The 18,403-nt window shown below is 36.2% G+C and overlaps 1 protein-coding gene across 1 annotated transcript; it reads left to right on the top strand.

Moving 5' to 3' along the window:
* Positions 1 to 8,206: 8,206 nt before the first annotated feature.
* LOC106150474 (nicotinamide N-methyltransferase) lies at positions 8,207 to 14,658 on the top strand. Its single transcript, XM_087001600.1, has 3 exons — positions 8,207 to 8,522; positions 11,244 to 11,451; positions 11,604 to 14,658. The coding sequence occupies exons 1-3, from the start codon at positions 8,357 to 8,359 to the stop codon at positions 12,016 to 12,018; spliced, it is 789 nt and encodes a 262-aa protein (XP_086857726.1). The 5' UTR covers positions 8,207 to 8,356; the 3' UTR covers positions 12,019 to 14,658.
* The last annotated feature ends 3,745 nt before the right edge of the window (positions 14,659 to 18,403 follow it).

The following is an 18,403-nucleotide window of genomic DNA, read 5'->3' as shown; positions in this document are numbered from 1 at the left end:
CTTCTAAATTTGACAGGGAGTATTTTCTGGACATCGTATTTCATCACTAAGACGAAAAGGAATGATAGTCCTAATTACCATCGGCCATATTCCAATTTGTCTATAAACAAAATAACTATTTTGAGTACATTAATCCTGTATCTAGTTTTAAGTGCACAGGTTATTTTCCCATTATAAGCTATAGATCTATGTAAACAAAAATCAAAGCTGTCAGTACAGAGAAATTGGAATTACCATTAAGCAATTGACACAATGATGAGCTTTAATGGAGTGGCGGACGAAGAAACGTGGGATTGGATGCCTTCATCAAATCTTCATCAAAACTGAGACATAGTGAATGATTTAGAAATGAGAATCGTCATCAGAGTTAACACGAAAATTGGTCGGTCGTCTTATCAGAAGTAGTTTGAGATTGGGCAACCCCTGATAGGTTACAGCTGATTGCGTTTCTATCGCTCCTGATCAAGACACGGCTCAGGCTATGAAAACACGGAGCTCGTTGTTTGCAGAAACAGTGAAAATGGACGTGTAAACACTGGCTATAGACTGAATGTAGCAAAAATGGCTCCCACATTTTTTAGGGAGTAAAAGTCTTTTTCATTCCCACATTTTATTAAAATTTTCTTTTACATTAATCCTTAGCATGTACCCAGAAAGAAGGTACCGCGATGGTGCTTGTGCTTTATTCATTCTAAAACTAAAAAATTGCCTGAAGTTGATTTAAAAAAAATTATAGATTGAAACAATGTGAAACTTTCAATTTATTACTTAACTCTATCAATCTTTTAATTTTTAAATTAAAAAGAAAAAAGGATGTGGGTATTGAGCGTCTTAACAACTATGTTTTTCAACATAATCACAGCATTCCTCACTCCTCTAACTTCCACACCTATACCTACACTATAATTATCAGACAGTTAAAGGTAGGTTTGCTATAGCCTTTATGTCAGTATTGCAAGTTTTAGAGTGAAGAGGACTGGAGGAGTGGGGAGGGGTTATACACAGCTGTGGTCGACGTGGAGGAAGTGGAGAGATTCCATATTGACTCTGGAAGAGGGGTGCTCGAACAATATTTTGGTCAACGTTTTTCTTTCTTTCTTTTTTTTTTTTTTTTTTGTTCTGCTGCCAATCCTTGGTCGCCAGGCACTGACTGTGACATGGTTTGGTGTGAGGCAAGGTAGTCAGAGCATTAGAGCTGTCGCCACTATAGAAACCGAATTTCAATGCAAACTCAGAGTTACTGTTACATAAAACCTTGCGAAGAATTTGGAGTTGGCAGTCTTTAAACCATTTAAAGGGGTGTTTTGCCACATTTATGATTTTTTAATAACGCTGCCAGCGGCTACATTTCAATAGATAGACAAGCCCTGCCCAAACCGTGTACTTAGCTTATTACTGATGTTATGACAAGAACATATTCGGCTTGTGACAACAGAGTGAACCGTAGATAGGAGCATGTGTCGTCTCCCTAACCTGCTGAAGGCCAAAATATTTTCAATTACGTCTGTCCGTAGAGACATGATGTTCGTTATATTACCGCGACGTAAGACAGTTGAATGACACTAATAGCCGGTCTCCAAATCGCGGGTTTATCCTAGGTCGGACATTAGGAGAGAAACAAGATGCCAAAAAGTGAAAATTGTCAGAAAACAGATTTCACTTGGAGCGATATTTTTTTTTGCACCCGCAGTACTGTCAGTTGGAGATGGAAATCCGTTTTAAGGTGGTAATTAGAATAGATTCAGTGCGCAGTGTTTCTTTATGTATTTGTAATTTAACTAAATTGCCCGAGGCTCCAGGCATTAGTTTTTTTAGATAAATAATATGTCTAGTCATTCAACGGTTATTATGGCTCATTAAATTCACCCCTGTTTTGTCGACTCGACAATTTAGCTTTCGATTAACTTCGTAATTTATTACCGGAGTCAAAACCACCTTTATTGACAATCATATATTATAATAACTTTTCTCCCGATGCGCATCTGCCATCATTTTCACAAAGCGTGTACTCCCCTCAACGCGGCAGGTCCGCCAGCTATGCGACACGAGAAGATGACACTTGTTTTGCAGCTTTGATATTAAAAGCGCTAACAAGATTGTTATTAATTTAGTCAAGCAAAATTATACCACCTGGTGTATTTTGAAACATTATCGGATTTGATGACAATCCCATAAAATGTTAGGAAGCAGATAAACGACCTAATGGCTGGTTTTACTGCCTTTTTAGATAATACATTTATCAACTTTGCTGCCCAAATTGCTAAGATTGAAACAAGAAAAATAAATAGAGATATGTTTCTTTTTGTGATTATCACGACTCACTAATGCTACATATTTTAACATATGTAGCTGTAAGGAAAATGGCGATGCATCCACCATGCGACCGCATGAGACCATAACTAAATACCTTTGCCGCGAGAATAAGGTCGTAAATGTAACAAGTTAATTTTATAGTTGTCAAAAACGTCTCGAAGTAAGTTGTTCTCGTGTTAAACAGGTGAGTTGACGTTGATGGCAGGCTGGCGTCAGATGGGGGACACCTCCAGCGAGTGACATATACTCCTCTACTGATCTCATGTGCAACACTATGATGTCCAACTTGTCTAGCTGCTGAGGCAATAAGGGACAAAATGGAGCGAAAGAGGGGGCTTGCTATACTTAATAAAAAAATTAAAAATTAAACTTCAAGAGAATTGAATTAAAATATAGTAAAAATATCTCTACTTTAACACTGTAGGTTGTCTAGTTGAAGTACGACTGAATTTTGCACCGCACAAAATTGGAAGTAGTGGCTTATATTTTCCATTAAAACCCCACCATATGCATCTCACACATGGATGTATTGCCTATCATGCTATTACGACACTGCGATCAACAGCTTCACAGACATAAAAGATATATGTGCCTACAGTCAATTTTTGCACCAAACAATGATCAAAAAGCAAAAATCTTAATATGTTAAAATTCATCATATATTTTAACGTTTAATTATTGTATTTAAAAAAAAAAGCAGTGCTCTTGACCCACACGCCTCAAGGTGTACCTTTTCGCACTTTTGGCAACATATGATTAAGCCCCATGATATATATCCTTTGTGCCTTGTTGTGATGACAGTGACACACTGTAAGCACGCAAGGCATCAACGTACAAGTCAAGAAGAAATGGAAAGAAAAGAAAAGAAAAAAGAAAATACTGAAATATCCAGTAGAGAGGTTATCAATAAATTAAGAAAACTAAACAAAGTAGAGAAAGTTGGAGGGGAGGCTAAATGAAATAATATTAATATATGCGCCAGACTGAAAGTGTATTCAGGTATCCATAAGTGATCTTATTTGATGTGGCAGCTAGACATTCAGCGGTAGTGGATTTAGATGCATCCTATGTTAAACAGATGGATAGTGTATGGGTTGATAGCCGTTAAAATATCATATCAGTTGCTACACTTTTGTTTATCGGGTCACAGATTTTGACGTCATGATTTACTCAGTTTTGTTCCAGAGAGATTGGAATGCGGTGACCTGCACAAAGTAGAAGTATTTGGAAAGAAACTTTTAAAAGAATTTATCCATATTATGCTTTCGTCCGCGATAAACTTTTTTTTTGAGAGGTAAGGTGAGGTGACGTAGGATAAAATAAGATTTGATGGCTCAACGTTTTTAACCACTTTATGCAGAAAGCTTCTTGACGCAGAAGTAACTTGCGTTACTTTAAAAATGTAAGGAAAAATGTTGCTCCGGAAAAATGACAGATATGATGAAACGCCCATGAGCAATATCAAGGGCATTTATCTTTCATATAAACGCTCAAAACGACATTTAAAAAAAGAATGCATTAAAACAGAAAAAAAAATTCTTCTAGGCGTTCCTGAAAGTCTTTCATTTTAGGGAGCTTCTTAAAGCTGGTATGCTGTGTCATCTACTCAATTGCCATTATTGTGAATTAAGTTGGTTCAGACGGTAATATTTCCTTGTAAAATTAGACGTAAAACCCTCGTATGTTTTATCTAAAATATTAGTTGTTTCATTATCTCCATGGCGCCATGGCAACAGAAGCAATACATGTAGCAATTTGTCAACCTGAAAAGAACGTTTCCTGGTAAATAAGACATTTATTACATGGCCTGAATTTTCCCAGGGGACGCCATCAAACTAGGAACGGTATATCATGTAATAAATGAATGCATCTCTCTCTCTCTCATTTTCATCTTCACGGCTTATGAAAGCCTCCAGTGTGAATTCATTTCTATCTTTCAGTAATTATTTAAGAATCTGATTTTCCTTTTTCAATCCTTTGTGAAAAAATATTAGACATGTAAGGGCTAACATGTAATCTACAGCAGTAAAGTATGAAGATATCCTTCTTAGATCAAGGCTCTGATGGATTGCCCATTTTTATTTTGGGATACATTTTATTCTTCACATTTTCACTTTTTTCATCTAAACGTATTTTTCGATCGGTTTTCCAGAAAGCGTGAAGTTTGAATAACGTCGAAAAAATTTGAAATAACACAGGTTTGAGATCTGCAACTATTAAGAAGATTACTATACAGCACTTCATTATTAATTTTTCCCTTCTTTTTTCAAAGGGATTTTTGTTCAAATTCATCTCTTGAGTACTAATTACAACGTGTTTTCATTGCATTTAAAAAGCGACTTAAGTTAGTAACCATGATCAAATCCATAATAACATTTTGCACATTAGCTTTGTATGTCCTATAAGTAAAAAATAATGATTCCATTTACTCAGATATTCGTAAAAATATTGTCGAAACGTTATTAAAATTGTCTATTCATGAGCTGTTTTCGCATAATTTTGTATTTGGTAGTTGGAAACGTGCATGTATGGCGACCAGTTCAATCCACTGTAATGGTCAGTATACACAGTTGGCTGGCTGTTACAGTGTGTATGAGGTAACCTTTTGATCTTACATCACTTAGGGGCAGCAAAGCTTTTATCTGGTCAAACGCCTCTTTCGGGTATAATATAATGACAAGTAATCTGAGACTCCAACGACGCGCTATGATTAATTATTCCTGTAGCTCTAGCTCCAATAATTACTGCGTTTAATGTTTATTTGTTAATGCTTAGTATTAAAAAGTATTAATAAGTGTCTCTTCAGGCTGATTACAGGGAATTGTGCATATTGAATGAGGCCCCCGTGGGTTTCTGATTCGATTTGTAAAGACTGCAGTTATTTTAATGGCTGCTGGTTCCATTACACTCCATTTACTCGCTTCTTGGCCATATATAAGCTGTCGCTTTAATCCCATTCTCGACGAGGTGTAATTCAATTAAAAAGCACTGTACAACGATTATGGATGCAAGCTGCCAGAAGGTTTGAGATTATTAATACGCCAGTTTCTTCAGATAAAAGGCCCAGAGGAATTGAGAGATAACAATATTATCCGCATCTGTGAGAGATGCTCTTATATGGTTCACGCGAAAATTTATATCTTTAGTCAAGGAGTCGAGTGCACTTTGTCTTCAGACATTTGTTTTCTTTTTTTTTCTCTTTTGCATTTTATTCAGCTCAGGACTTTTTATTAGTTTCACAGACACTTTTTGAATTATTTGTTTATCTTCCTTGACTGTATAAGCAGGTGTATGGAAGAGGAATAAAACAACACGATCCCAGGATTTTCAGCGCAAAACTAAGTTCCAGTTAGGGGAAAAGTGTGGTAGCTGTGAAAATCATTTTCTTACGGTCTGGGCTCAACTGTAGCAGTGCGCCAGATAAATTTTAGGTCTTGCTCTTCTCAAGAAGAATGCAGATCAGGGTTGCATTGTGAACTGGTTTCACACTATACCACTTCTACCCTGAGGCATATAAACTTTTTAAAGACTTGTCCAGCAACAGTAATCACTTACGGGAAGAAAGCTTTTAAAATAATAGTTCCTAGTGGAATCAAGGAGTTATACTCTGTTATAACTCCTTGGTGGAATTTAGGTGGAACTTAGGTCTTCCCATCTATCTTTAAAAAAATTAACACTTAGGAGACGTAAAAGAAAACTAAAACCTATCCATAAAATAATATTACATTTGAATATTTATATTCTTATCATATTGGGCAATTGCCAATTGCACTTTCATTTAACATATAATTTAAATCTATTCCTTCCATCTATAATTTCGACTTATTTAAGCCTTTTCACGGCGTATAGTCTACTTAACATGTATACATACTGTATATGTTAATATGTATCAACATATCATTGAATAGATAATAAAAATGATATGTATCAACATATCATTTTTATTATCTATTCAATCCGGTGTCACGGTCTCATTGAGTCGTCGTGTTTATACCATCTAAACTACAGAACAATAATTGTACCCGCATTATTACTCTTTTGTGATTTTGTTGTGGCGCCATCTTTTAGCAATGATTGTAACAACATTAAAGCTCCTTAACGCCTATACCAAATTACTCTAAAACCAGATGTTCAGATGTAAAATGACAGCCGAAAAATGAAAAGAAGCGTATTTATTTCAGTAATTCGCGTGCAAATTTATATGGGAAAGAGTACTGGTATTTAGATGCCACACCCCGAGATAACACCGAGCTTTGGACTGAGATTACACCTTGCTAGGGCTTGAGATGACAATTTTTACCAATATGTGGATTTACATGGCAGGCCTCCAGTATCCAGCCAATATGAATTAAAACCATCAATTAATGGATTTCCGCCAGAATCTTATCGAATTTAAGGTAACCCGTTTTTGTCTCACCTTAAAAATTCTAATAAAACCTCCTCCATGGTTTTTGGCGTTAACCTGTTCACTAGCAAACCAACTAATGCAAAAACGCAATCTCCTTGACAAAAATCTCCTTGGTAAAAAGGGGTTGGCACATTTTTACGGGTCATCAATCCATGCCTACTTGGATCATTTGATTTGCGTTATGAATAATTTACCAAATATGCAATTTATTACCACAAAGGTACCAAAATAAAAAAAAGGTTATACAAAATAAAAAAAATATATACAGCCACTTGAAGTTACAACGAAAAAAATTAATAAATGAACAAAATAAGCTGGTTGAATGATGCATTTTGTCTTACTTGCATCTTATTTAATTCATAGATGCACACATAATATTTTGTTGGAATATTCCAACATTTCAGCATTTTCAAAACATTCCAACATTTTCAAAATAAGTTAATTTTCCTTTCTTGGTGGTGTTCAATAATGTCTCTTTATTTTTATTTATCTATTTATTTAGTACTTACATACAAAAATACAAAACTGTGCAGGGATACGTTGAAAATAGAGATGAATCAAAACTGTTTACATATCGAGCGCTCTCAGGGGTTAAGGGGGAAATGGATAAAACCGTACAAAGAATGCAACTGTTCTTATTTGCTATTAAAAAATAAGTCATACTTTCCACATTTTTGGGGGGAGAAAAACACCTTATTTGCTTTTATGATTTTCTCTAGCACCAGGACAGTAATCAAAATCATTTAAACAGCAGAATTAATAATTCTGGATGTAGGTACCTCAAAATGATACCAGAAATTCTTTTTAATGACTTCTTTCTGGTTTTATCTGCTATCACGTGAAATTATATTGGACAGGTCTCTTTGAAAAGCGATAACTCACAATATAAACAAGTTTGTCAGTAATCCCTAATATACAGAGTGGTCCATAAAAAAAGACCTATTTCATTTTCCATAATAATTTTGATGTACATGTAATTAAGATATTACCAACTTTCTTTCACTAAATTGTTCCATAAGGATGACCATTTTATCCTTGCAAACTCTGCAGAAGTTTAAAACCTTTAAGGTAGCCAAATTCTAATCATTGATAATGTGCTCTATCCACGCTCCTCGCTGCTGAATAACAGCGGACACATAATCATTGAAATTGGCAGTGACTCTTGTACCCGTGTCAGCCGGACTGTTTCCTACTTCTCTTCGTTTGTTGGTCTTAAAAGTGTCTAGAGTTAGTGGATTGTCAGCATAGATCCTTTCTATAAGGTACCCCCAAAGGAAAAAAATCTGGGGGATTGACATCTTGCTAGTACGATGGCCAAGGAAAGTCCGTGCGATGTGTGATGATGAACACGAAAAAAAACATGGCAACTTGAACAAAAATAACGCGAAATGAACTTTTCATCATGGGTCATTATGAGCTTTTTTAAAACTAAAGGGATCATTTTACTTTCCAATAAGTTGAAACATCTTGCAGGGGCACTGTCCCAAAACCCATGAAATTTTTTTAAATTCCAGCATATCAATTCAGCCACTTAAAATTATAGTGCAACCACTACTTAGATGTTTTTTAATACGAACCCCCCCATGCGTGATGGGGCTGCGCACTTGAGCCCTTGCGCCAACAGCCGGATACGACATGTCTACCAACAAGGACAGTGAAGCTCAATCTGAGCAAGTGTTACATGACGGAGAGGACTACCATTCTCTGTTCGATACTCAAGCGTATCTGAAGGAATACTATGGAAGTGATTTACCCCATATCGTAACCCTAAGGAATGTGTTTCATGGTATTTTCAGCAGGGGTAGGTACAGGCCAATGCTCACTGTCATCTTTGTATGCATTTAGAGTCGACGGTAAGATCATGACCTGAATACTTATACCTATCCGTCTTGTGAAGTCACCCTGAGCTTCAGAGCTAACTTGACACTAACCTTTTCACTGTAGCCTATCTCCATCGTGTCAAGTAACCTCTGACGAAAATAGTTTGACCTATTTTATATAAGCCAATCGAATCCATGTTTCAAAATTTTTCACCAAAGTTTGGTGAAAACGCTGATTGGTTGATCGTCAATCGGCAATCCTCGGCTGATTCCGCAAGCTCCATACTAACAACATAGTTATTGTCGAGTGCGGAGACATCCGAGTAGTTCCGAGTGGTTCCGAGTGCATAACCGTACACAAAGAAAGCATGGAGTATATCGGAATTGAAACCAGAGCAGTATGATGCCCTGCATCATTATCTACTGAGGGATGATGTATTTTGCGTGCTGCCCACAGGTTACGGCAAGTCCCTGATATTCAGCCTTATCTTTGATTGGTCCGGATTTGAACAAAGCGCGCTTTGACTCGTTCGCGTTCATTGGCTAGATCGTTCAATGAGTCATTGAGTGCGGGCTTTAAATTTGATTGGCGGGCGGCGGGGGCACTCGAATCTGGTCAGAGGTTACTTGACACGATGGAGATAGGCTACAGTGAAAAGGTTAGTGTCAAGTTAGCTCTGAAGCTCAGGGTGTGTGAAGTATGACTCTACAAAAAACCTGCATCCCATAACATTTTTCACTGGGTACAAGTTAATTTTAAAAAGACACAACGTTACAAAATCATGATAAAAAAATAGAAAGCACTCAAAGAAAGCAGGCTGCAATTTCTTAATTGACCAGTTAATTAATTGACTAATTAATTAATGGGTTGCTGCCAAAATCTTTGTTAGCCCATTTCTGACCTAACCAAAAATTTCTAATCAAAACCCATCCATTACCTTTGGTATTAGCCTGTTAACTATCAAATCAACGAAGGCAATGACGTAAAGTCCTTGAGATATTCACGGGTCGTTTGGTTTCTATAATAATAATAATAATAATAATAATAATAATAATAATAATAATAAGGGGTACACTGTGTAACAGAGAAATAGGGTTAGTTACCCTGTAGACCAAGGAGATGTTTGAGAAGGTCTTCTCATACACTTCCTTGGTAAGACTTGAGAAACGATAACCCTCTTCTCCTAAATTGTCTGATAGTGGTTAAAGTAATAAACTACTCCTTTAAGGTGCAGCTACAGTTTTATAGCATTGCGTAATTGAACTGTTTACACAGACTTGACATTTAATATGGAACATTTCATTTTATAGAGCATGTCTTGGTAAAAATGCATTGATTTTTTAAACTTTTGTCTCACATGAGTATGTGAACAGAGAAATGTGTAGTCAGGTATGTCAGAACCAACTGACCAACTACATGTACCTTGTCTATAGCACTGCTGTGTTTCGTTATATGCATCTTTGGGCTGGTCCCCAACGGCTGCAAAGTAGATTTTGAAATTTTGCATGTACAGGTGAGCGGCTTTAGGGTGCTTGAACTGAGCGAAGCAGTGTGTCACCACGCTGTTGCTCTGAGTCAGAATGGCGCGGAACAGATATACATAGCCAGGCAGATTATTTATAACAGTCTGCACAGTCTTACAGAAATATGACTAGACTGGTGCAGGGGCGGATCCAGGATTATTTGAAGGGGGGGGGGGGGGGGGTCCGCGGATGCGATGCCGACCGCCACCCGTGCCCACTTGGCGTGGGGTTTGGGGCCCGCTGAAGGGCCCCGAAAATATTGTTATTTTAGAGGGGGAACGGTGCCATTTGGTATGGTTTAGAACTTTGATTCAGCTAGTCAAAATTCAAATTTCAAGAGGAAACCAGAAATCGAAGGAAGGGGGGGGAGGGGAGGGTCAGGGCCCCCCACCTCTAAATCCGCCACTGCTGGTGTACTTAAACGTTTTGAAACTTTAGGCCTAAGCCTTGGTATGGAAATCAGAAATCCTATCCTTTTCGTTTTAATGGAGAGAGAAAATGTCTTTCTTGACTGAAATCTCTGAAAGCTAGGAAGCGCAGTCCGCTGTTGCTTTTGCCATATTGAAAGTACATGTTTACTGTTTGTAAACAGAGAGAAACCCGGATAAAAGCTTGCCAAATCAGTAACGGTGCACTCCCGCTACCTTGCGATGCTCGCGACAAGTAATCATGTAATCATTCGGCACTCGAGATCACAAACGGCAACTATAGTTTATTAGTTCCAAATAAGCTATGCAGGAGAATATTGTTCTCAGTATTCCATAGGATTGTACGTAGTTATGAAGTTGGGGGAAAGGGTACAAAAATGTGCAGAGACACGGTGCAAATAAAAATGAATCAAATATTCCAACAAAGCGAACGTCACAATTACATTGGGAAATAAAACAGACAAGTCAAATAATTTGTCGAATTCACATTATATTATAATATGGCATTTGCATACGTCATCGCTTTTCGTCATTTTGATCTAGATGCACTGAACGGTCTGTAAGAAAGAATTATTATCCTCTTTACATAAAAAACGCTTTACTCTGTTTTAGATTACCAAGGAATTAAATAATAATGAAAGGAAGGCCTACTTTAGGTTAAATGCATATGGAAACCATACGCTTTACCATTTATAATTAGACTGAATTTCCAAAACGATGTTAATTTACTATATACATATCTTATTACAGGACATATTCATGGTAAACGACTACTGGACCTTGGCAGCGGTCCATCAATTAATAATCATATTAGTGCCGCCAACTGGTTCAATGAGCTGATATTCAGTGATTTTACAGCAAGCAACAGAGAGGCCCTCCAAAAATGGAAAGATGGTGAAATGGATGTGTTTGACTGGGATCCAGCTTTTAAACACGTTGCAGGACTAGAGGGCGATGAGTAAGAATCGATATAATTCGGATCAGACGCCTCGATCTGTTGCTAATATGAAAGTTTATGTCTTAATCCTTTCAAATTAAAGTACTTCACATCCCACCTTGAAAAAAAAAACGTTTAAAAATTCTTACGGCCAGTTTCTTTTCTACTTCAAGGATCATGTGGGAAACCGACAAAGAAAACTTTCGCAAGAAAATGACTGACATTTACGCATGCGACGTACGTAAGGACAACCCCCTTCACCCTGTGATTTGTGAGCCATTCGACTGCGTCACCAGCTTCTTTTGTCTGGAACAGGCATGTGGAGATGGAACCGATTTCGAACAAGTCATCAAAAACGTTTCATCACTCTTGAAAGATGGTGGAGTGCTCATTCTGGGTAATGTTCTCGACGAAACCAGATACAAAATTGGTGGTGTATGGTTCAGGACACTTGGTGTAGGCAAGGAAACCATCATCAAAGGTGTGGAGAAGGCAGGACTGAGGGATATAAAGTGGTATAGCTGCCAAACACCAGAAGTACAATTCTCTGATGCAACGGATATGTATGTGCTTGTAGCTAGGAAGTAATCCGAGTCGGACTGTACCCTATTTACTTTTGCACAAAATTCACTTCATGTTAGTGAAAATAATAAGCTTCAACATACAATCTAGGATCCTAGATCCAACATACTGATACTAATCGGCAAAACAACTGAAAAAATGATAACCCACCTTTCCATCACAAAGGATGACTCCATTGAGCGCTGATAAGAGTGTAAAAGTGCTCACCTTTTTACATGAAAAATAAATTGTAAATGAATAAAAAAAAAAAAATTGATATCAAAAGAAAATTAAATTCTTACAATTTTATGATTCACTGTAAATTTTTTTTTAAATTTTGAAATATAAAAAGTAATGTCAAAATGACCTTGTCAAATGTGTGTCTTAGGGGAGTACTGAAATACATTGATACATTCCTATAGTTGTAGTAAGGTGACAACTGTGAAATTTTGTAATTGGGTACAGAGGGTGCCAGTTTGAAAAAGAATCAATTAGTGGCCAAGCATTGCTTGTGATCAATATTTTGATTGCTTTTATTGCTTTTAGGATAAAAGATCTTCATTTTTTATATGAGCCCCTGCCTAAGACAAGCTAATTATTCGTGGTTGAAGAGACATGAATATAAGGTGAGATATATTTGAAAATCAGCTTGTCTTAGGGAAGGGTTTGATATCTACTCAAACTTATGTAGACATTTTCAGTCCATATGCTAGCAGGCAGCCATTTTTATTCCTGCCATGAGGTAGCTGCTACATGCTTACTTAGGATGGGTAGACAGACAAAGTGTATCTTTTCTACATAAAGAACAACTCTGAAAAAAATTGTAGGGGTTTCAAAGGGAAGCAGGGGTTAGAATTAGTAAAACATTTTCAGTTGCAAGCAGAAAAACAAAATTCATTTTCATGTAATGCATGCTATCAAAAAAGAAAAATACCCGGTACATTTATTTTGCATACAAAATAAAATAAAGGGCTCCATCACAAACACCCTAGTTTTGTTACTCATGATTTAACCTTCCAAACCAGCACTATTTGTGAAAGCATTGTGATTTTTTTGCCAAAATGCTAGGAATGGCTCCTGTTGTCAAGGAGATCAGTGAAAACCTATTGACTTAATTGCTATAGCCACTGGTACTGACTATGGATTCAGACCTCCCGTAGCAATACCAGATCCATCAGTGGCTGGTACTGTCAGTGTTAAGTAGGTGTTGGACAGTTGGAAGTTGTGCACATATCACTTTCAGTCCTGTGGTAAATGGGGTTTGCCATGAAGCAGGGATACAGTCAAAAATTATGTTGTGGAAAAGGCTGTTTAGATGCCTCATATTTACCAAAATCAAGTGGTGACAGTATTAGTGAGATCGAAAGTGATGATTTTTAAATACATTTTTTATTCTCATATTTGTATATTTTGTATAATGTAACTATTGCAGTGCTATACAAGGTCTATATCACACTTATAATCATATGAAATACTTTTTTATTATTTGATATCATTGTCATACAGATTATTGGCCATAACTGTTACTATGTATACTTTATTTTCATTCAGTTTTTACTTTTACCTTATCATTATTTTGGGTCAGTTTATATCTTGCTTATTTTATGGTTATTGGGAAGATTCCAAATACATGCAGCTATTTAGAGTGCTTTTACAAATGATATTTTTTGCTACTGTAACAGCATTTTGCTTTCAGCATTTTTTTACAGAACCTTGTACAAAATGTATATTGGTCATCAATACAATTATTTAGACCAACAAATGCTGGTCTTAAAGAAAAGTTACATAAAATGAATAGATATGCTGAAACAAGTTGTCCTAGTTACAAGACTTTTATACTGTAGAGTGAAAGCAGTGATGTCTTTGAGAAAATACCGTAATACACCACCCCTCTCCCTCTTCTGTAAGATTTTAAAATATACAGTTTCTTTCCAATTTACTTGTGCCACAGCACAAGTATTTAACATATAACTCCCTTTTACAGAACAAGACATGTTTCAATAGAAAAAAATCATTCATGTAATATATATATGCTGAAACAAGTTGTTCTGATTCATTAGACTGCATACAACAGGTAAATCTGGCTCCCCCCCCCAATATCACTCATTGAAAAAAACTAAGTAACGATGCTTCAAACCATATAATATTTTTTCACGCAACCGCACAGCAATCTAAAGCATTAGAGAACATCCAAAATAAGGGCTCTTCATATTATATACCCTGAACTCACTTACAACGAAGCAATGGACATCACTGAATTACCTACCTTGAAATCTCGGCGTACTGCCTTGTGCAAAAAATTATTTAATGAGATAAAACTGTGTACACATAGATTAAACCATCTTTTACCTAACACTCGTGTCATAGAAAAGGACCTAAGGAATGTTTATAGATATGTTTTACCAAAATGTCAGACAAAAAGATATAGAAACACTTTTATCCCACACTGTATATACGTGTCAATGATCAAGGTCTATCCATGAACTTTTAGCTTTTGAAAAGAACAACGAATCACCATTTTTAACCTCATTATTGTTTTTATAATTTAGAATTTATCTTAAAGCTCTATTTTAATACTACATCTTTATACTTTTATACATATACATTCAATATATGTCTTATATATTGCAAAGAACACAATAAACCTTTATTATTATTATTATTATTAGGATTCCCCATAGGGGAATACTATTGTTTTTGGTAGTATTATTATTATTCTTTCTACGCGTTTTTTTTTGCAAAAAATCTGATATAATTATCATAGGTAGCCTATGGCGAGAATATGCCACAGACCCAGTTTCAGTGACCTTGACCTAATTTTCAAGGTCACAGGGGCTTTTAAAGGCAAAATTTGTAAAATTTGAAATTGACATTAGGCCTTAAGTATAAGCTGTATGGCTATGGGCCTTATGGTCAGTAATACTGAGGTAAATCCACATATAATGACCTACTTTTATGCAAGTAGGTCAAGGTCGCTAATGGCCAAACGGGCTCAAAAAAGGTTCGTCTCCGAGATCTCAGAAACTGGTAGTCCCAGAGCCCCAATCATAGTGGCAAATGATGCCCTATATATATATATATCTAAGGTTAGCCATACTTTGGTAGCGACTGCTTAATTACTTTTTTAATATAGGTTTTTAAATATTTATGACATTGCAGAAATCTTGAGTTTGGCAGTTTCTCCATGAAACACTGGTTTTTGGTCATAGCATGCTATAGTAAACTACCCCAAACATATACCCAAAACCCCCAAATCAAATGTCAAATTTGACCTTGACCCTCATTTTCAAGGTCATTCGGCTATTTCATGGAGAAATATTGAAGTGAGCTAAAAGAGATGTTTTGTTGACCTCCCCCCCCCCCCAATTCGCACATGCTCTTTCAGAATATGGGGTCAAATTTAACCAGTGACCTTCACATGACCTTGTAAGAGCATTTCCACGCCTATTTTACAGGGGAATCCTCGTCACTGGCTTAAGCCAGTTTCAGTCTAGTTATTATTATTATTATTATTATTATTATTATTATTATTATTATTATTATCCTTAGCAAAGAATGACCAATGAAGTAATAGAAAAACTTGAACAAGCAAAAACTACCGGTAAGCGCCCTTTTTTCCGATAAGTCTTGCAAAACTGAGGGGATATCTCTCCGTGTTTGCTGTGCTTACCACGTGACCTTTATGAGATGCATAGATACACTAGCTTTAATGTGTAAATGTAGCACTGTAACACGGTTATCATGATACTTGAAATACGTCTGCTGAAGGGAAAGAAGGTGAAATAAAGGTAATACATCTATTGTAAACAATTTTAAACACCAGAAGTCCTTGAGAGAGCGTAATTATCAGGCCTTCTATCTCTTTAACCCGTGATTGTGTACAATGTTCACATTTTTAATTTGATGAAATATGCGGATGATACCACACTAGTTGGTCTTATGAGCCAGAATGATGACCTACCTACAAAGAGGTAATTACATCGATTTGATTTGCAAACGATTTGATTATAAAACGAGTTAGTGTTGAAAGAACTAAACTATTAAGTTACCGAAGTCCATTAAAATCACTGAAGTGCAAAGTGTTGAGGTGCAAAGTGAAGTTTAAATATCTAGGGGTCTACATGAGCAACAAATTAACACACGAATTCTGGTGAGGATTTATTTATTAAGAAAGCTTAAAGTTTTTACAAACACGTCAAGTATTTAATCAACTTTTACAGAGCTTCAGTAGAGGGCATTTTAAAATTTACTTCAATCAAATGGTTTGGTGTCGCAACTCAGTTGTATAAATGGAAATTGAATAGTATTGTCTATGCAGTAAAATAACTGGACATGAACTACCATTGGGGAACACAATAAGTTTCTTTTGTCATCCAGCTTTTATTTTAAAAAATCCATCTAGTAACAAGTGACTTTGAACATTAAAAAAACAGTTATCTTTTTTGGAAGAACTTTTACACTTCAGCTGCTCATTATTTTAACTATTTATTTTAATTCAATTGTCTTTTGAAATATAAATTAATATATTTCTTTTAACATCTTAAACATTCATGGTTTTATATTTCACTTTAAAGAGCTCGAACATTAACGAATGTCTAATATACATTTTATATATACATGTTATTATTATTATTATTATTATTATTATTATTATTATTATTATTATTAATTGTGTGTCTTTATTGACCTATCATGACCAGCGAAGCCGGTGACTTTTGTTTGGTTGCAGAAGTTCAAAGAAATGCAAAGGCTAAGGTGGACGTCGTGCGTTAAGGGAAATGTCTGAAACGCGTTCATTTTTGCGCCTGTAATTTTCTTCTCGAGTTCAACATTCAAATTGGCTGGCGCCTGGGGACCTTTCATGTCAAACAACAAATGGTAAAATTTGTCATTTCCGGAAATTCTACAAGCTTTTAATATATTTGCTGTACTGCATTATTCTGACTCCACTGTCCACCAAATCCCGTGAAATCTCACTTGAGTTTTAGGCCAAGTTAAGAGACTTTGAGCTATCTCAGATTATTTCCATAGGACCTGCCCTGTGTTTTTTTTAACTCAGAATTACTATATTAACGTCTGGGCATATCTGGTGATTGTGCTGTATCCAAAATGCACATCCGCCTTTTTCAGTGTGTTAGTTGTGTAAAATCCAAATTCAGTCTCATGAAAGAAGGGAAACGATGATAATATGTGTAATCTTTTTTCTTTTGTAAAGACTGTTGTAGGAATTGTTCTTAATAAGTATATGTAGATTGTGGTTGTTCATAATATTTTGATATTACGTCAAAATACATTAGCACATAGGGCCTACATACACATTACCTTAGAACAATCATACAAATAGTTATCAAAAAGTTCAACACCCAATAATTAACACCAAAATATAGAGACCGTAACCAAAATTCTGCATAATTTCTAATTATGTTATTTTATTCACCAAAGGTCCCACACCCAAAAAATGTTTTTTTTTTCAGAATTGCATTTCGATAACTCCTACTTTGCCTCCCATCGAACGCAGAAAGTTTATTCCGAAAAAACATGAAGTAAACCCCTAGACGTTTTTATAAATTTGATCACAGTTATTTATTATCAGTTATTCTTACTCGCCGCCACACGACAGGAATAGTTGCACTTAAGTTAATTGGCCACCTTAACCATTTTTCCAGTTCATAGCGATTGTCCATGCAAAATAATGCGTTAGATGTGATCAGTTTCCTAACAAGGCCCCGCTTTAAAGACTAACGCTGCATTTACACTTGGCAAGACTGCTGTCCGACCCTGGTGTGCGCTTTGTTCTTACCAGTGACTGACAAGTTAGTATTCGATTCTGCAGCATTTATAGTATTATATGTTCAATAATGCGACTCCTGAGGCAGTGCAATCAATCTGTTTATCTGCTGCCTGAGCTTGTATTGGTCCCGAACGGTGCTCAGGTATCAGTTGAACCACTTAACAAGTGTAAACTGTTGCTGGATTAAAGTGCTCTTACTGATCGTGTCTCTGTGTAGTGTCGGTCACCTGTGCCTCGTTTTACTCCATGCCATTTAGCAGTGAAAGATGCATTATTGCACGGGTGATGTATTAATTTCCAACTAATTATGAATAATGGGATCTGTAACTAACTATGACCACCTTAAATGTAACAGCTGTACAAACGCGCAGCTATGCAGGAATCATATCGTTAAGTGCAGATCCCATCTCAAGTTAAATGGCGACGGACTTAAAGACACGGGCTGAGTAATTCGAACCATTCGCTGAAATCTTGATATCACAAGAGATCAGATAAAATGGTCGTTTTCTGTGTTTCGGGTAATAAACATTTCGTATATTTCCAAAGGTGTGGATTTCCCCACACTTTAGCTTGCACGTTGTCTGTAAACCATGTGGCCTTATCTTCAATAACATCGCGAAC

This window comes from Lingula anatina, chromosome 1 (genome assembly GCF_051362555.1).
Source record: "Lingula anatina isolate TDL-2025a chromosome 1, LinAna3.0, whole genome shotgun sequence".
Classification (NCBI taxonomy): domain Eukaryota; kingdom Metazoa; phylum Brachiopoda; class Lingulata; order Lingulida; family Lingulidae; genus Lingula; species Lingula anatina.
Note: the sequence above shows the minus strand (reverse complement) of the source record. Positions and strands in the feature narration are given on the sequence as shown.

Coding starts and splice junctions, on each gene's coding strand:
- LOC106150474 (XM_087001600.1), top strand. CDS start 8,357: ATGTCTACCAACAAGGACAGTGAAGCTCAATCTGAGCAAGTGTTACAT. Junction 8,523..11,243: donor TCATGGTATTTTCAGCAGGG/GTAGGTACAGGC, acceptor ATCTTATTACAG/GACATATTCATGGTAAACGA. Junction 11,452..11,603: donor GCAGGACTAGAGGGCGATGA/GTAAGAATCGAT, acceptor TTCTACTTCAAG/GATCATGTGGGAAACCGACA.